This window comes from Pristiophorus japonicus, chromosome 30 (assembly GCF_044704955.1).
Source record: "Pristiophorus japonicus isolate sPriJap1 chromosome 30, sPriJap1.hap1, whole genome shotgun sequence".
Lineage (NCBI taxonomy): Eukaryota > Metazoa > Chordata > Chondrichthyes > Pristiophoridae > Pristiophorus > Pristiophorus japonicus.
The window spans coordinates 13,871,613-13,891,136 of NC_092006.1; the positions used below are offsets into that span (position 1 = coordinate 13,871,613).

A 19,524-nucleotide genomic window follows, 5' to 3' on the forward strand; every position below is an offset into this window, starting at 1 on the left:
TTCCACATGTACGCTGATGACCCCCAGCTCTACCTCACCCCCACTTCTCCCGACCCCTCCACCATCTATAAACTGTCAGACCGCTTGTCCCACATCCAGTTCTGGATGAGCAGAAATGTTCTCCCATTGAATATTGGGAAGACCGAAGCCATTGTTTTCAGTCCCCGCCACAAACTCCGTTCCCCCAGCCCCCGACTCCATCCCTCTCCCCAACCCCTGTCTGAGGCTGAACCCGACTGTCCACAACCTCGCTGTCATACCTGACCCTGAAATGAGCTTCCGGCCACATATCCACGGCATAACTAAACCCGCCCATTTCCACCTCCGTAACATCGCCCGTCTCCGCCCCTGCCTCAGCTCATCCGCTGCTGAAACCCTCATCCGTGCCTCTGTTACCTCCAGACTTGAATATTCCAACGCACTCCTGGCCGGCCTCCCACATTCTACCCGACGTAAATTAGAGGTGATCCAAAACTCGGCTGCCCCCGTGTCCCAACTCGCACCGAATCCCGCTCGCCCATCACCCCCTGTGCTCGCTGCCCCCGTGTCCTAACTCACACCGAGTCCCGCTCACCCATCACCTTCTGTGCTCACTGCCCCCGTGTCCTAACTCGCACCGAGTCCCACTCACCCATCACCCCCTGTGCTCACTGCCCCCGTGTCCTAACTCGCACCGAGTCCCGCTCACCCATCACCCCCTGTGCTCACTGCCCCCGTGTCCTAACTCGCACCGAGTCCTGCTCACCCATCGCCCCCTGTGCTCACTGACCCGTGTCCTAACTCGCACCGAATCCCGCTCGCCCATCACCCCCTGTGCTCACTGCCCCCGTGTCCTAACTCGCACCGAGTCCCGCTCACCCATCACCCCCTGTGCTCGCTGCCCCGTGTCCTAACTCGCACCGAGTCCCGCTCACCCATCACCCCCTGTGCTCGCTGCCCCGTGTCCTAACTCGCACCGAGTCCCGCTCACCCATCACCCCCTGTGCTCACTGCCCCCGTGTCCTAACTCGCACCGAGTCCCGCTCACCCATCACCCCCTGTGCTCGCTGCCCCCGTGTCCTAACTCGCACCGAGTCCCGCTCACCCATCACCCCCTGTGCTCGCTGACCTGCATTGGCTCCTACACCCCTCCCTATCTCTGTAACCTCCTCCAGCCCCACAACCCCCCGAGATCTCTGCGATCCTCCAATTCTGGCCTCTTGCCCATCCCCCGATTTCCATCGCTCCTCCATCGGTGGCCGTGCCTTCAGCTGCCTGGGCCCCAAGCTCTGGAACTCCCTCCCTAAACCTCTCCGCCTCCCTCTCCTCCTTTAAGACGCTCCTTAAAACCGACCTCTTTGACCCAGCTTTTGGTCGCCTGTCCCTAATATCTCTTCATGTGGCTCGGTGTGAGATTGTGTCCGATAATCGCTCGTGTGAAGCACCCTGGGACGTTTTACTACGTTAAAGTTGATATTGAGATTTGAGGACTTTGAATGCAGCCCTGGGAGGACAGACGCACCAACGTTAGCGTCCTCGACCAGGCCAACATCCCCAGCATCGAAGCACTGACCACACACTCGACCGGCTCCGCTGGGCAGGGCCACATTGTCCGCATGCCCCCAGACACGAGACTCCCAAAGCGAGCGCTCTACTCGGAACTCCTTCACGGGCAAACGAGCCAAAGGTGGGCAGAGGAAACGTTACAAGGGACCACCCTCAAAGCCTCCCCTGATAAAGTGCGACATCCCCACCGACACCTGGGAGTCCCTGGGCCCAAAGACCAGTCTGCCCTAAGTGGAGGAAGTGCATCCGGGAGGGCGCTGAGCACCTCGAGTCTCATCACCGAGAGCGTGCAGAAACCAAGCGCAGGCAGCGGAAGGAGCGTGCGGCAAACCAGTCCCATCCTCCCCTTCCCTCAACCACTGTCTGTCCCACCTGTGACAGGGACTGTGGCTCTCGTATTGGGCTGTTCAGCCACCTGAGGACTCGTGTTAAGAGTGGAAGCAAGTCTTCCTCCATTCCGAGGGACTGCCCATGATGGTGGTTCATTTGATAAGACCGTTTCTCAACTTTTAAGAGGACTGGAGCCTAATAGCAGGCCTGGTTGAAGGTCCCAGGTGCCCCCCCTCCCCTCACCCTCTAAAAATGTCCTTAACTGAGAGCAACAAAGTTCTCTCCCTCCTCCAAAAAAAATTAGCCAAAAGCTGGTTTTGCAAATGGAGCATTGAAATATATTCCCAACCTCCCCTTCCCCTCTTGATGGTCCCAAGTCTGTCACAGAGGCCCCAGGGGGCTTCACCCAGCTGGCTGCCCCTCAGGGGCGAGCCCCGACGGCCGGTGCTAGTCGACCAAGGGGGGCAGCGCGACCCAAACCCGATCGGCCACCGGGTTCCCACCTGGAGTCCAGACCCCAACGACCAGAGAGTGACTGGGAGCGGAAAGTCTCGATTCCACCCCTTCCTCCAACCCTACCCCCACCTTCTGCTCACCCAAAGGCACTGAGGACCACTCCTCCCCCTCCCAGCTAACGCACCTTTGACCAAATCAACCTTCGCTTGGATAAGAACGTAACGAACAGGAGCAGGAGTCGGCCATTCGGCCCCTCGAGCCTGCTCCGCCATTTAATAAGATCACGGCTGATCTTTGACCTCAGCTCCCACTTTCCCGCCCGATCCCTCGATTCCCTCAATATCCAAAAACCTACCGATCCCAGCCTTGAATATACTCAGCGACTGAGCCTCCACAGCCCTCTGGGGCAGAGAATCCCAAAGATTCACCACCCTCCGAGTGAAGAAATTCCTCCTCATCTCAGTCCTCAATGGCCGAGCCCTTATCCTGAGACTGTGTGACCCCCTGGTTCTAGACTCCCCAGCCCGGGGGGGAAACATCCTCCCTGCATCTACCCTGTCGAACCCCCTCAGAATCTTGTGTTCAAATGCGATGGCCTCTCATTCTCCTAAACTCCAGAGTACAGACCCAATCGACTCAATATTCAACGGCCCTCTCCCAGGCATCAGTCGAGTGAACCTTCATAACGTGAGCACATCACAATTTTTAAAAATGAATTTATTGTAGACAATACAGTATAAAAAAAAACAATAGTTTCTGTACAAAAAAAAAGGCACTGGGAAAATTTAATCGAGACTTTACAAATGTGTACAATTTTACAATAACTATACATCAGAGAGACCGTGTGCAGCACAAGAAAGGCACACGAGATGCTACAGGCCTCCCCCCAGCAAAAAAACACTCAAATATCGCAAACCATGGATTGGGACATTGGGGTCTAATGGTGTTGGTGGAGAGGGCTACAGGAAGTGACACTGCTCCCCACAGGAAATGAACCTGTTCCCCACAGGAAGTGACCCCGCTCCCCACAGGAAGTGGACCCCACTCCCCACAGGAAATGACCCTGCTCCCCCACAGGAAGTGACCCTGCTCCCCCACAGGAAGTGACCCTGCTCCCCCACAGGAAGTGGACCCCGCTCCCCACAGGAAGTGACCCTGCTCCCCACAGGAAGTGGACACCCCCTCCCCAGAGGAAGTGGACCCCCAACCCCACAGGAAGTGGACCCCCCCAACCCCACAGGAAGTGACCCCAATTTACCACAAGGAGTGACACCCCGCTCCCCACAGGAAGTGGACCCCGCTCCCCACAGGAAGTGGACCCCGCTCCCCACAGGAAGTGGACCCCGCTCCCCAAAGGAAATGACCCCGCTCCACACAGGAAGTGGACATCTGCTCCCCACGGGAAGTGACCCCGCCCCCCACAGTCCCCACAGGAAGTGACCCCCCGCTCCCCACAGGAAGTGCAGCCCACTCCAACAGGAAGTGGACCTCACATGCCAGGTTTGTGCACCTCTTTCCAATTTCAAACAACCCGTAAAATAAAGCCGCAGGCCCCTCGCTCCGGCGCGAGCGACCAACAGTGATGAATATAAGAAAGGAGGCGCGAGCGGGATCCCGTCCGAGACACACCGGTGCCAAGCAGCAAACGCCCCGATTGCCTTGGACACACCCCACCAGCAAGAGGCAACGGCGACGGGAGAGTCGCCAACCAATGATGAGCGGCGGTGCTGCGTTGGCACGGCAACCAGCCCGCGTTAAAGACTCCGTCGCCCCCCCCCCCCCCCCCCCCCAGGGCCAGGAGGCCGTTCCCCACCAACAGAGAGCTCCAATCTTCACAAACTGCGGTCCCTTCGACGCAGGGCTCGGCCGCTGGGCCTCCTCGGGGCCAGCCCCGTCGGATATTTCGCGGGCCGCGATTGGGGCGGGATTTCTAAGCCGGGGTGGGGGGGGGGGGAGGGCTTCCTGCGCCGTACGGGCCGATTCACTCGGCTCACGGAGTGTATCCCTCTGCCCTCCGATCTAATCGCGGAGCGTGGGATCGTAAACCGCCTTTCAGGGGGGATACACTTGCTTTGGAGGCAGTTCAGAGAAGGTTCACTCGGTCGATTCCGGGGATGAGGGGGTTGACTTATGAGGAAAGGTTGAGGAGGTTGGGCCTCTACTCATTGGAGTTCAGAAGAATGAGAGGTGATCTTATCGAAACGTATAAGATTATGAGGGGGCTTGACAAGGTGGATGCAGAGAGGATGTTTCCACTGATGGGGGAGACTAGAACTAGGGGGCATGGTCTTAGAATAAGGGGCCGCCCATTTAAAACTGAGATGAGGAGGAATTTCTTCTCTCAGAGGGTTGTAAATCTGTGGAATTCTCTGCCTCAGAGAGCTGTGGGAGCCGGGACATTGAATATATTTAAGGCGGAGACAGATTTTTGAGCGATAAGGGAGTGAAGGGTTATGGGGAGCGGGCGGGGAAGTGGAGCTGAGTCCATGATCGGATCAGCCATGGTCGTATTGAATGGCGGAGCAGGCTCGAGGGGCCGAATGGCCGACTCCTGCTCCTATGCTCTGACACGGCGATTGGCAATAACTCCCAAAGACTGGGTGAAACCAGGCCGGAGGAAGAGAAGGCGCCATTTTTCGGCCAAAGGATGCGATCATTGCCGCACGGGCTGACATTCAACCCTCGTACGGTTGGGATCAGCAGGAGGGGGCCGTTCGCTTTCGCCGGGGCTCCTGGGTAGCGTCACGAAACACCTTGACCCCCGAGAGGAGGTTGTTAAGGTTGCCAGGACGAGTTGGCCAGATAATGTCCTGTATAAAATGATGAGGGGCCTGGATAGAGTGGATAGGACGGACCTGTTTCCCTTGGCAGAGGGGTCAACAACCAGGGGGCATGGATTGAAAGTAATTGGGGGGAGGTTTAGAGGGGATTTGAGGGGGAATGTCTTCACCCAGAGGGTGGTGGGGGTCTGGGGTGGAACTCACGGCCTGAAAGGGTGGTAGAGGCAGAAACCCTCACCACATTTTAAAAAGTACCTACAGGGCTACGGACCGAGAGCGGGAAAGTGGGATTAGGCCGGGTGGCTCTTTGTCGGCCGGCGCGGGACACGATGGGCCGAATGGCCTCCTCCCACGCTGTAAACTTCTGTGACATGAACCACAAAGGGGCCGCCATCTTTTCCACTCCGCTCGCGACGCGTTGGGGAGTTTTTGGATGAATTTGTCCAGCTTAGCAGCAAAACGATCCATAATTCCCCGCCCCCCCCCGGCTTTAATGGATCTCCCGGCTCGTGTTCTGGGCCCAGCAAAGGAGGCCCTCAACCCTGCGCGGAAACCCGAAATCCGGGCCTTTTCTGGGCCGGGCCTAGTCCGCTGCCAACAGCCTAACTACCAGTCCAGTTCAGCAGTCGGTCTGATACCAGAGGGGAAGAATTACCATGGCAACCTGCAGGCAGGAATGTGGAGGTGGGAAAAAGGAGACAGAAGGCCCGATTTAACCAGCCCCCAACACAACAGGCCGTCTCAAACTCCCGCTCGGAGCTCTTGTTTAAAGAAAAAGGCCCTGGCCCTTCCCCCACCGCGACCTTTGACCCCAGTGCGCCAAGTCTCTCCTTAAATAACAAACAGAACTCTTTTCGAATGTACATTTTCCGTCTCGTTCCCAGGGATCTCCTGTATCCGAGTGGAATGCGGCCTTGAGGAAAAGGCCTCCTCCTCCTCTGGGGGTGGGGGGGGGGGCGAGAGGGGGGAGGGTTATCGGATTGGCACCCAGCATCGCCAGCGACGAGGGGTTCGAGTCTGTGAAGCGCGTGTGTCTCCTGCACAAGAATCGACGCATGAAACCCTTATCCCGTTCCCCCGACAAAAGCCGGCGGCCATTTTGCAGTCCATGTGCCGTCTCGCCGGACCCTATGGGTTGCCATGGTGACATAGTTCTGGCGCACCCCCCCCCACCCCCCACAACAAAACGAAATGCGGGCAACGCTGTTTAAAGGCAAGGGGTAGAATTTTGAGGCCCACCAATCATGGCTGGGTCTTTCATCGTCGGCCTCGTCTTGCAACAAACCCGTGCTTTCTTATTTTCTCCTTTTAACGCCGGTCGCCCGTTGGCCTGAGCAGGGCATCCTGGGGTGGGCGAGGGGGAAGTCAATCATTCTGCGGTTCTTCGATTTGAAGGGTTCTTGCAGGAAGCGATGGTCGGCGGCCATTTTGAAGTTTCGAGCCATCGGCGGCGGCCATTTTGAAAGGTTTTCCGCCAATGGTGGGCGGCCATTTTGAAAAGTTTTCCGCCACGGTTGGGGGCCATTTTGAAAAGTTTTCCGCCAATGGTGGGCGGCCATTTTGAAAAGTTTTCCGCCACGGTTGGCGGCCATTTTGAAAAGTTTTCCGTCAATGGTGGGCGGCCATTTTGAAAAGTTTTGAGCCAATGGTGGGCGGCCATTTTGAAAAGTTTTCCGCCAATGGTGGGCGGCCATTTTGAAAAGTTTTGAGCCATGGTTGGCGGCCATTTTGAAAAGTTTTCCGCCAATGGTGGGCGGCCATTCCGAGGGCCTTGCGCCAAGGTCCTATAGCACCGCCAGGGACAGCAGCAGTGGCAGGAGAGCGAAGGCTCGCGACGCAACCAGCGCGGCCGAGCTGCCCGTACTTCTCTGCGTATCTGGAGCATCTTCCCCCGGCTGGTCTGTTGTGCAGAGAGAGAAACAATAATTAAGTTCGGGTTTGTCTGTAAAACCTCGCTCCCGAGAGAATCTCTCTGCTCTCCCTCCACCGCAACCCCCGCCCCTCTTGTTGGCGGTGGTGTCAACTCTCCGCCGTTACCCCGCCAGTGACGGCGGGCTATTCGACTGGGTGGGGCAGCCCCTGCCAAGTCCGATCCCAGCAAAGAGCCCATCATTGAATGGCAATCAGGAGCAGGAAGGACGGGCAGTACTGAGGGAGCGCCGCACTGTCGGAGGGGCAGTACTGAGGGAGGGCCGCACTGTCGGAGGGGCAGTACTGAGGGAGCGACGCACTGTCGGAGGGGCGGTACTGAGGGAGGGCCGCACTGTCGGAGGGGCGGTACTGAGGGAGCGCCGCACTGTCGGAGGGGCGGTACTGAGGGAGCGCCGCACTGTCGGAGGGGCGGTACTGAGGGAGCGCCGCACTGTCGGAGGGGCGGTACTGAGGGAGCGCCGCACTGTCGGAGGGGCGGTACTGAGGGAGCGCCGCACTGTCGGAGGGGCATTACTGAGGGAGCCCCGCACTGTCGGAGGGGCGGTACTGAGGGAGCGCCGCACTGTCGGAGGGGCAGTACTGAGGGAGTGCCGCACTGTCGGAGGGGCAGTACTGAGGGAGCCCCGCACTGTCGGAGGGGCGGTACTGAGGGAGCGCCGCACTGTCGGAGGGGCAGTACTGAGGGAGCGCCGCACTGTCGGAGGGGCAGTACTGAGGGAGCGCCGCACTGTCGGAGGGGCGGTACTGAGGGTGCGCCGCACTGTCGGAGGGGCGGTACTGAGGGAGTGTGGTACTGTCGGAGGGGCACTACTGAGGGAGCGCCGCACTGTCGGAGGGGCAGTATTGAGGGAGCCCCGCACTGTCGGAGGGGCAGTACTGAGGGAGTGCTGCATTGTCGGAGGTGCCGTCTTTGAGATGATACATTAAACCGAGGCCCCGTCTGCCCTCTCAGGTGGATGTAAAAGATCCCGGGGCCACTATTGGAAGAAGAGCAGGGGGAGTTCTCCCCGGTGTCCTGGGGCCAATATTTATCCCTCGACCAACATCACTAAAACAGATGATCTGGGTCATTATTACATTGCTGTGTGTGGGAGCTTGCTGTGCGTGAATTGGCTGCTGCGTTTCCCACAATACAACAGTGAGCGCACTCCAAAAGTACTTCATTGGCTGTGAAGCGCTTTGGGACGTCCTGAGGTTGTGAAAGGCGCTATAGAAATGCAAGTTCTTTCTCCCTCTCAAGGGGTACGGAGGCTAATTTAAGCCCCATCCCCCAGTTCCAATGCTGGCTGGGTCATCCAATCAGAACAGCCACGGAACTGCTAGCTGGGGCCTTCTCAGTCAGGCTCACGTTGGCGAGCGTGAGGTCAAGGGTCACTGGGTGCCATATCTAAATGCATCCTCCCCTCTCACTGGGGTTTTATATCAATACAAAACTCGTGCTCACCTGCTGGAAGATTTGGCCTTGTGGTGTCGGATCCCGAATTGTCAGTCGTTTCTACAATAAAAGAAAAAAAAAATTAATGTTGAAATAAATTACAGGATCATTAACAAAGGAAAGACTTGCATTTTGATAGCGCCTTTCACGACCACCGGACAGTGCGGCGCTCCCTCGGTACCACCCCTCCGACAGTACGGCGCTCCCTCAGTACTGCCCCTCCGACAGCGCAGTACGGCGCTCCCTCAGTACTGCCCCTCCGACAGTACGGCGCTCCCTCAGTACTGCCCCTCCGACAGTGCGGCACTCCCTCAGTACTGCGCCTCCAACAGTACGGCGCTCCCTCAGTACCACCCTTCCGACAGCTCAGTACGGCGCTCCCTCAGTATTGCCCCTCCGACAGTGCGGCACTCCCTCAGTACTGCCCCTCCGACAGTGCGGCGCTCCCTCAGTACTGCCCCTCCGACAGCGCAGTGCGGTGCTCCCTCAGTACTGCCCCTCCGACAGCGCAGTACGGCGCTCCCTCAGTACCGCGCCTCCGACAGTGCGGTGCTCCCTCAGTACTGCCCCTCCGACAGTACGGCGCTCCCTCAGTACCACCCCTCCGACAGTGCGGCGCTCCCTCAGTACCGCCCCTCCGACAGTGCAGTACGGCACTCCCTCAGTACTGCCCCTCCGACAGTGCGGCGCTCCCTCAGTACCGCCCCTCCGACAGTGCGGCGCTCCCTCAGTACTGCCCCTCCGACAGTGCGGCGCTCCCTCAGTACCGCCCCTCCGACAGTGCGGTGCTCCCTCAGTACTGCCCCTCCGACAGTACGGCGCTCCCTCAGTACTGCCCCTCCGACAGTATATAAATGGATTAGCTCTCGATCTCCCTCTGTCAGAGATTCCCATGAGCGTCTCACACACTGGGACGTCAACTAACGATCGAAAGGGGACTCACTTTTTTTGCAGCAGACATGTATCTTCAGCTTCAGGCAGTCTTCCCCGTGATGGTGAATTGCTTTCGCTAGAAAATGAGAGAGACAGAGACTTAGAAGCTGCCCAGAGGAATCAGACTTGGCCTGTCGCTTTCGGCTTCACAGAATATAATAATAATGTGTATTTAAATATCGCCTTTAACGTAGTGGAATGTCCCGAGGTGCTTCACAGGAGTGTAACAAGACAAAACAGATAAATCTCACACCGAGCGACATAAGGAGATATTGGGGACAGGCGACCAAAAGCTGGGACAGAGAGGTCGGTTTTAAGGAGCATCTTAAAGGAGGAGAGAGAGGCGGAGAGGTTTAGGGAGGGAGTTCCAGAGCTTGGGGCCCAGGCAGCTGAAGGCACGGCCACCGATGGTGGAGCGATTATAATCAGGGATACTCAAGAGGGCAGAATTAGAGGAGCGCAGACATCTCGGGGGGTTGTGGGGCTGGAGGAGGTTACAGAGATAGGGAGGGGTGTAGGGGCTGGAGGAGGTTACAGAGATAGGGAGAGGTGTCGGGGCTGGAGGAAGTTACAGAGATAGGGAGGGGTGTAGGGGGTTACAGAGATAGGGAGGGGTGTAGGGGCTGGAGGAGGTTACAGAGATAGGGAGAGGTGTAGGGGCTGGAGGAGGTTACAGAGATAGGGAGAGGTGTAGGGGCTGGAGCAGGTTACAGAGATAGGGAGGGGTGTAGGGGCTGGAGGAGGTTACAGAGATAGGGAGGGGTGTAGGGGCTGGAGGGGGTTACAGAGATAGGGAGGGGTGTAGGGGCTGGAGGAGGTTACAGAGATAGGGAGAGGTGTAGGGGCTGGAGGAGGTTACAGAGATAGGGAGAGGTGTAGGGGCTGGAGGAGGTTACAGAGATAGGGAGAGGTGTAGGGGCTGGAGGAGGTTACAGAGATAGGGAGAGGTGTAGGGGCTGGAGGAGGTTACACAGATAGGGAGAGGTGTAGGGGCTGGAGGAGGTTACAGAGATAGGGAGGGGTGTAGGGGCTGGAGGAGGTTACAGACATAGGGAGAGGTGTAGGGGCTGGAGGAGGTTACAGAGATAGGGAGAGGTGTAGGGGCTGGAGGAGGTTACAGAGATAGGGAGGGGTGTAGGGGCTGGAGGAGGTTACAGAGATAGGGAGGGGTGTAGTGGCTGGAGAAGGTTACAGAGATAGGGAGGGATGTTGGGCTGTAGGAGGTTACAGAGATAGGGAGGGGTTGTGGGGCTGGAGGAGGTTACAGAGATAGGGAGGGGTGTAGGGGCTGGAGGAGGTTACAGAGATAGGGAGGGGTGTAGGGGCTGGAGGAGGTTACAGAGATAGGGAGAGGTGTCGGGGCTGGAGGAAGTTACAGAGATAGGGAGGGGTGTAGGGGGTTACAGAGATAGGGAGGGGTGTAGGGGCTGGAGGAGGTTACAGAGATAGGGAGAGGTGTAGGGGCTGGAGGAGGTTACAGAGATAGGGAGAGGTGTAGGGGCTGGAGGAGGTTACAGAGATAGGGAGAGGTGTAGGGGCTGGAGGAGGTTACAGAGATAGGGAGGGGTGTAGGGGCTGGAGGAGGTTACAGACATAGGGAGAGGTGTAGTGGCTGGAGGAGGTTACAGAGATAGGGAGAGGTGTAGGGGCTGGAGGAGGTTACAGAGATAGGGAGGGGTGTAGGGGCTGGAGGAGGTTACAGAGATAGGGAGGGGTGTAGTGGCTGGAGAAGGTTACAGAGATAGCGAGGGGTGTAGGGGCTGGAGGAGGTTACAGAGATAGGGAGAGGTGTAGGGGCTGGAGGAGGTTACACAGATAGAGAGAGGTGTAGGGGCTGGAGGAGGTTACAGAGATAGGGAGGGGTGTAGGGGCTGGAGGGGGTTACAGAGATAGGGAGGGGTGTAGGGGCTGGAGGAGGTTACAGAGATAGGGAGGGATGTCGGGGCTGGAGGAGGTTACAGAGATAGGAAGGGGTGTAGGGGCTGGAGGAGGTTACAGAGATAGGGAGGGATGTCGGGGCTGGAGGAGGTTACAGATATAGGGAGAGGTGTAGGGGCTGGAGGAGGTTACAGAGATAGGGAGAGGTGTAGGGGCTGGAGGGGGTTACAGAGATAGGGAGGGGTGTAGGGGCTGGAGGGATTTGTAAACAAGGACGGAGAATTGTGAAATCGAGGCGTTGCTTAACCGGGAGCCAATGTGGGTCAGCGAGCACAGGGGGAGGAGATATGCGATAGATATGCTTTCATTGTTGAATATACCGGCCTATGTTTTCAGTCACAGAATCCTACGTGTAATGAACATAAACGAACGTAACTCATGGGGGAGACTAGAACTAGGGGGCATCGTCTCAGAATAAGGGAATCCCACAGATTTACAACCCTCTGAGAGAAGAAATTTCTCCTCATCTCAGTTTTAAATGGGCGGCCCCTTATTCTAAGACCATGCCCCCTAGTTCTAGTCTCCCCCATCAGTGGAAACATCCTCTCTGCATCCACCTTGTCGAGCCCCCTCATAATCTGATACGTTTCGATAAGATCACCTCTCATTCTTCTGAATTCCTCCAACCTCCCCGCTCACTGTTTAAGCCCTCCCCCTGTCCCGAACTTTGACCCTCCAAAATAATTTTCCGACCCCTACAAACCTTGCTGCTAGGGCCCACTCCCCTTCCAGGCAACAGGGCTGTAGTGATACCCACCCTCCTGTATGGCTCAGAGACGTGGACCATGTACGGTAGACACCTCAAGTCGCTGGAGAAATACCACCAACGATGTCTCCGCAAGATCCTGCAAATCCCCTGGGAGGACAGACGCACCAACGTTAGCGTCCTCGACCAGGCCAACATCCCCAGCATCGAAGCACTGACCACACTCGACCAGCTCCGCTGGGCAGGGCCACATTGTCCACATGCCCCCCACCACGAGACTCCAAAGCAAGTGCTCTACTCGGAACTCCTTCACGGCAAACGAGCCAAAGGTGGGCAGAGGAAACGTTACAAGGGACCACCCTCAAAGCCTCCCTGATAAAGTGCAACATCCCCACCGACACCTGGGAGTCCCTGGGCCCAAAGACCAGTCCGCCCTAAGTGGAGGAAGTGCATCCGGGAGGGCGCTGAGCACCTCGAGTCTCGTCGCCGAGAGCGTGCAGAAACCAAGCGCAGGCAGCGGAAGGAGCGTGCGGCAAACCAGTCCCACCCTCCCCTTCCCTCAACCACTGTCTGTCCCACCTGTGACAGGGACTGTGGCTCTCGTATTGGGCTGTTCAGCCACCTGAGGACTCACTGTTAGAGTGGAAGCAAGTCTTCCTCGATTCCGAGGGACTGCCCAAGATGATGACGATGATGCTCTCGGCGACGAGACTCGAGGTGCTCAGCGCCCTCCCGGATGCACTTCCTCCACTTGGGGCGGACTGGTCTTTGGGCCCGGGGACTCCCAGGTGTCGGTGGGGGATGTTGCACTTTACCAGGGAGGGTGGTCCCTTGTAACGTTTCCTCTGCCCACCTGGAGCTCGCTTGCCCGTGAAGGAGCAGAGCGCATCGCAAGGGCGTGTGACACTAAATGCCGTGCTGCAGATGGCCCACTGCCCTTCCACGATCGCGGCCATACTCACAGATGTAGTAGTAATAATGACCCTCTCTGAACTCCTTGCCCAGGCTGAAGGGGGTGAAGCGCTGGAACTTCTCGGAGAATCGCTCGGGGCCGTGGAGGGCGTAGGGCTTCCTGCACTCCCAGCGCACTTGGTCTTTGGACTTGGCCTTGCAGGCGCGGTAATCCTCCTCGTCCACCAGGTAGAGCGTGTAACGCTCGGCCTCTCGCGAGTGGACCGCCTCCTCGTAGTGAGGGCACAAGATGTCCAAATAATCATTCAGCTTCACCTCTTGCGTGTAGTCTTCCTTCAGGAGCCTGGGGAGGCAATCAGTGGAAGCGGGAAGGGTTAGTATGTGTGTGCCGACAGCGGCCATCCGCACGCCACCGACAGACTTCAAGCAAAAGACAGCCTTGCATTTATATAGCGCCTGTCGCGGCCACCGCGCGCCATCGAAGTACTTTTGGAATGTGGCCGCTGTTATGTACGAAACGCGGCAGCTCAATTCGCGCACAGCAAGCTCCCACACACAGCCAATGTGATAATGACCCGGATCGTCTGTTTTCGTGATGTTGGTCGAGGGATAAATATTGGCCCCAGGACACCGGGGAGAACTCCCCCTGCTCTTCTTCCAATAGTGGCCCCGGGATCTTTTACATCCACCCGAGAGGGCAGACGGGGACCTCGGTTTAATGTATCATCCGAAAGACGGCCCCTCCGACAGTGCGGCGCTCCCTCAGTACCGCCCCTCCGACAGTGCGGCGCTCCCTCAGTACTGCCCCTCCGACAGTGCGGCGCTCCCTCAGTACTGCCCCTCCGACAGTGCGGCACTCCCTCAGTACTGCCCCTCCGACAGTGCGGCGCTCCCTCAGTACTGACCCTCTGACAGTGCGGCGCTCCCTCAGTACTGCCCCTCTGACAGTGCGGCGCTCCCTCAGTACTGCCCCTCCGACAGTGCGGCGCTCCCTCAGTACTGCCCCTCCGATAGTGCGGCGCTCCCTCAGTACTGCCCCTCCGACAATGCAGTGCTCCCTCAGTACTGCCCCTCCGACCGTGCGGCACTCCCTCAGTACTGCCCCTCCGACAGTGCGGCCCTCCCTCAGTACTGCCCCTCCGACAGTGCGGCACCCCCTCAGTACTGCCCCTCCGACAGTGCGGCACTCCCTCAGTACTGCCCCTCCGACAGTGCGGCACTCCCTCAGTACTGCCCCTCCGACAGTGCGGCACTCCCTCAGTACTGCCCCTCCGACAGTGCGGCACTCCCTCAGTACTGCCCCTCCGACAGTGCGGCACTCCCTCAGTACTGCCCCTCCGACAGTGCGGCACTCCCTCAGTACTGCACTGGGAGTGTCAGCCTGGAGTTTTGTGCTCAAGTCCCTGGAGTGCGACAGCTATAAGGAGGAACTCACCCCTCCCCTCCTCGGCTGAGTTTACTCCCCCCGCACCACTTCAGCCCGACGGGTACTGAGGCAAACTGCAGCTGCTAGTTGACCCGATCGATCCCAGCGTAAGTTGCTATGGTAACTGGGGGTGGCCTGGGTCATTGCGTCTGCTTCCTGACACCCGGGAGTCCCATAAACGCAGGCTGCAAACTAGCGAATCTCGAATGAAAAAATCAAAATTAAGGAACAAATGGGCGAGAATTGCAAATTCAAATGATTGCAGTACCTGCTGGCACCCAGTGAGGGCGCTAACAACTTATTTTTCAAGTCAAGTCTTCATCACACACTCTCACGGCACAGGAGGATCCCATTGGGCCCATGGAGCCTGTGCTGTGCCGGCTCTGTGACAGAGCGATCCAATCAGTCCCACTCCCCCCTGCTCTTTCCCCACAGCCCGGCACATTTCCCCCCGCCCAGTATTTACCCAATTCCCCCGTTTGAAAGTCCCGATTGAATCTCATACTCGTGCGGTGCTCCCTCAGTACTGCCCCTCCGACAGTGCGGCGTCCCTCAGTATTGCCCCTCTGACAGTGCGGCGCTCCCTCAGTACTGCCCCTCCGACAGTGCGGCGCTCCCTCAGTACTGCCCCTCCGACAGTGCGCCGCTCCCTCAGTACTGCCCCTCCGACAGTGTGGCACTCCCTCAGTACTGCCCCTCCGACAGTGCGGCACTCCCTCAGTACTGCCCCTCCGACAGTACAGAGCTCCATCAGTACTGCCCCTCCGACAGTAAGGCGCTCCCTCAGTACTGCCCCTCCGACAGCGCAGTGCGGCACTCCCTCAGTACCGCCCCTCCGGCAGTGCGGCACTCCCTCAGTACCGCCCCTCCGGCAGTGCGGCGCTCCCTCAGTACCGCCCCTCCGGCAGTGCGGCGCTCCCTCAGTACCGCCCCTCCGACAGTGCGGCGCTCCCTCAGTACCGCCCCTCCGGCAGTGCGGCACTCCCTCAGTACCGCCCCTCCGACAGTGCGGCACTCCCTCAGTACCGCCCCTCCGACAGTGCGGCACTCCCTCAGTACCGCCCCTCCGACAGTGCGGCACTCCCTCAGTACCGCCCCTCCGGCAGTGCGGCACTCCCTCAGTACCGCCCCTCCGGCAGTGCGGCCCTCCCTCAGTACTGCCTCTCCGACAGTGCGGCACTCCCTCAGTACCGCCCCTCCGGCAGTGCGGCGCTCCCTCAGTACTGCCCCTCCGGCAGTGCGGCGCTCCCTCAGTCCTGGCACTGGGGAGTGTGGGCCTGGACTGTGGGCTCGAGTCTCTGGAGTGAGGATTCGAACCCCACAACCCCCTGACTCGGAGCACGAGTGTGGCACCAGCTGAGACTCGGCCGGCTCGACCGAGGCTCACTTCTGGACCCTCGAGTCCCCCTGCCCGCTTCTCCCTTTGCCCCGGGAGCACGCGGAGGGGGGGCGGGGAGGGGGAGGACAAGAAGCGTCAAAAAGCCTTTGATGCCTTAAAGTGGCCTGCAGAGATACTGATCTCATCCCCTCCCACCGCAGCATCGAGTGTCTCGGGGCACCCAGCCCTCCCCTTCGCAGGAGGAGGAGCGGGGAGAGGGGGTGCAGAGGGCAGGCTGGGCTGTCTGGGACTGCTGCTGTCATTAGCTGCTTACGCCGCAGACATACAGTCTCCAGCACACACTGCAGCGCTGATTAAACTCCACAGCCAGTGTGTATGTGGGCCCCACCTACTCCATCGTGCTTTAATTACCCTCGTAAAGACAAGACTTCCAACAACAGGCCTGCCCTGCTTCCAGTAAAACAGCGTGTGATCTTGTAACACACACACACACGAGATTCACCCTTCCATAGCTTTCAGCAATTCCAGGCCAGTTGGCCCGCGTGAGATCAGCGGCAGGTCGGGGCCAGAAATGGAAGAGCGAGCGACAGCCCGAGAGCAGCGTGGAGGCGTACTACTCCAAGAGCGACGTCAGCAAGGGTCCAGGTCGATGACTGGAGCGCGGGGCAGGCACAGCAGGAGCGGCGAGGTCGGGGCGAAGGAGCGGCGAGAGATTGTGGAGCGATGTGATCGGGGGCCCAGGGGAGAGGCGCGAGATCGGAGGGGGGGGGGGAACCAGGAGAGGCGAGGGCCCCAGGGCCCAGCCCACACTGTGTGCGATATGTGTGGGCGCACTGGGTCCGTGCAGCAGAGCTGGTCTCCAGTCGTCCTGGTTAACCCTTGCCCCTGGACCGAGACCTCGCTCTGTCAAGCCCCGTGTGGTGGCTGGTGTACACTGGTCACCCCACGTTAAAAAAATCCACCCACAGGCATCTTCCACCCTTCAGGATGGAGTTCGGGATCCGGAATATTAGGTCCTTCATTGAAACGCCTAGGAACTCATCCCTTTTTTGCTGTGGAAGCAAGTCATCCTCGACACGAGGGACCTCCGATGATGGCAGATGGAGTATAATGTCGGAAAGTGTGAGGTCATGCACTTTGGCAGAAATAATCAAAGAGCAAGTTATTATTTAAATGGAGAAAGATTGCAAAGTGCCGCAGTACAGCGGGACCTGGGGGTACTTGTGCATGAAACACAAAAGGATAGTATGCAGGTACAGCAAGTGATCAGGTAGGCCAATGGAATCTTGGCCTTTATTGCAAAGGGGATGGAGTATAAAAGCAGCGAAGTCTTGCTACAGTTGTACAGGGTATTGGTGAGGCCACACCTGGAGTACTGCGTGCAGTTTTGGTTTCCACATTTACGAAAGGATATACTTGCTTTGGAGGCAGTTCAGAGAAGGTTCACTCGGTTGATTCCGGGGATGAGGGGGTTGACTTATGAGGAAAGGTTGAGGAGGTTGGGCCTCTACTCATTGGAGTTCAGAAGAATGAGAGGTGATCTTATCGAAACGTATCAGATTATGAGGGGGGCTCGACAAGGTGGATGCAGAGAGGATGTTTCCACTGATGGGGGAGACTAGAACTAGGGGGCATGGTCTTACAATAAGGGGCCGCCCATTTAAAACTGAGATGAGGAGGAATTTCTTCTGAGGGTTGTAAATCTGTGGAATTCGCTGCCTCAGAGAGCTGTGGAGGCCGGGACATTGAATAAATTTAAGACAGAGATAGACAGTTTCTTAACCGATAAGGGGACGGGCAGGGAAGTGGAGCTGAGTCCATGATCGGATCAGCCATGATCGTATTAAATGGCGGAGCAGGCTCGAGGGGCCGAATGGCCGACTCCTGTTCCTGTTTCTGATGTTCTTATGATGATGATTCAGCCCCACCGCTCTGTGCCAGTGTTTATTCTCCACATCGGCTCTCTCCCATCCTCTCGTTAGCCCCTCCCCCTCCCCGGTCCCCATATCCTTCGATTCCTTTCTGCCTCCCGCCTTTCTCCAGCTTTCCCACATGACAACAGTGACCACACTCCCAAAAGTACTCCACTGGTTGTTTGGCTTTGAGACGTGCGGTGGTCGTGATAGGCCGCCTGAGGAAAAGAGCGTTTGAAGACCAGGCCCTCAAATCTACCACCAAGCTCATGGTCTACAGGGCTGTAGTGATACCCGCCCTCCTGTATAGCTCAGAGACATGGACCATGTACAGTAGACACCTCAAGTCGCTGGAGAAATACCACCAACGATGTCTCCGCAAGATCCTGCAAAGCCCCTGGGAGGACAGACGCACCAACGTTAGCGTCCTCGACCAGGCCAACATCCCCAGCATCGAAGCACTGACCACACTCGACCAGCTCCGCTGGGCGGGGCCACATTGTCCGCATGCCCCCGACACAAGACTCCCAAAGCAAGCGCTCTACTCGGAACTCCTTCACGGCAAACGAGCCAAAGGTGGGCAGAGGAAACGCTACAAGGGACCACCCTCAAAGCCTCCCTGATAAAGTGCAACATCCCCACCGACACCTGGGAGTCCCTGGGCCCAAAGACCAGGCCGCCCTAAGTGGAGGAAGTGCATCCGGGAGGGCGCTGAGCACCTCGAGTCTCGTCGCCGAGAGCGTGCAGAAACCAAGCGCAGGCAGCGGAAGGAGCGTGCGGCAAACCAGTCCCACCCTCCCCTTCCCTCAACCACTGTCTGTCCCACCTGTGACAGGGACTGTGGCTCTCGTATTGGGCTGTTCAGCCACCTGAGGACTCGTGTTAAGAGTGGAAGCAAGTCTTCCTCGATTGTGAGGGACTGCCTATGATGATGAAGAGTGCAAGTCCTTCTGTAGCAAAGGAGACCAAAACTGTGCACAACACTCCAGGAATGGTGTGAAGAGGGCCGCGATATTTCAGGACCAATCGGATGCTGCGATGGGAGGGAGCGGAGACTCAGGGTCCGGATTGGTCGAGCGGCCTCCCCAACATGGCGTGGGGCGCGTGCCTAGACCTTTGATGATAAATGCTCGGAGGGGGGTCCCTTTAACTGGTTCCTGTCTGGCTGCAGAAGTCAGTCTGTGTCCTGGGGAGAGGGAGAGACAATCGAGGTGTGTGTGTCTCGAGGTCCCTTTGAATTCCGATCCCCATGGGAGGGGGTTTCAGTTGACACAACAGCCTCCAGCCCACCCTTCCCCCACCCACCCACTTTCTTAAAGGCACAGGCCACCCATCCGTTCTAAAGACAGTTTTTTTGTCCTCGTCGGAGAATTTCGAATCGATCCAATCCTTGTGACATGCCTCGCGCTTTCGTCCGTTCCACACTCCCAACTTCTCCAACGCAGCGCTCCTGGCCGGCCTCCCACATTCAACCCGACGTAAACTAGGGGTGATCCAAAACTCGGCTGCCCCCGTGTCCTAACTCACACCGAGTCCCGCTCACCCATCACCCCCTGTGCTCGCTGCCCCGTGTCCTAACTCACACCGAGTCCCGCTCACCCATCACACCCTGTGCCCCGTGTCCTAACTCGCACCGAGTCCCACTCACCCATCACCCCCTGTGCTCGCTGCCCCCGTGTCCTAACTCACACCGAGTCCCACTCACCCATCACCCCCTGTGCTCGCTGCCCCCGTGTCCTAACTCGCACCGAGTCCCGCTCACCCATCACCCCCTGTGCACGCTGCCCCGTGTCCTAACTCGCACCGAGTCCCACTCACCCATCACCCCCTGTGCTCACTGCCCCGTGTCCTAACTCGCACCGAGTCCCACTCACCCATC

At 58.2% G+C, this 19,524-nt stretch overlaps 1 protein-coding gene across 1 annotated transcript in view; it reads right to left on the reverse strand.

Annotated features, from left to right (window-relative positions):
* Positions 1 to 4,101: 4,101 nt before the first annotated feature.
* LOC139240228 (ephrin-A1-like) overlaps positions 4,102 to 19,524 on the reverse strand; it is a 29,405-nt gene continuing 13,982 nt past the window's right edge. Inside the window, exons 2-5 of the mRNA XM_070868708.1 lie at positions 13,018 to 13,310; positions 9,422 to 9,487; positions 8,488 to 8,538; positions 4,102 to 7,011 (exon numbers count right to left, since the gene is read on the reverse strand). Of these exons, the coding sequence (XP_070724809.1) occupies positions 6,896 to 7,011; positions 8,488 to 8,538; positions 9,422 to 9,487; positions 13,018 to 13,310 (526 nt within the window). The 3' untranslated portion in view covers positions 4,102 to 6,895. The remainder of the gene's footprint in view (positions 7,012 to 8,487; positions 8,539 to 9,421; positions 9,488 to 13,017; positions 13,311 to 19,524) is intronic.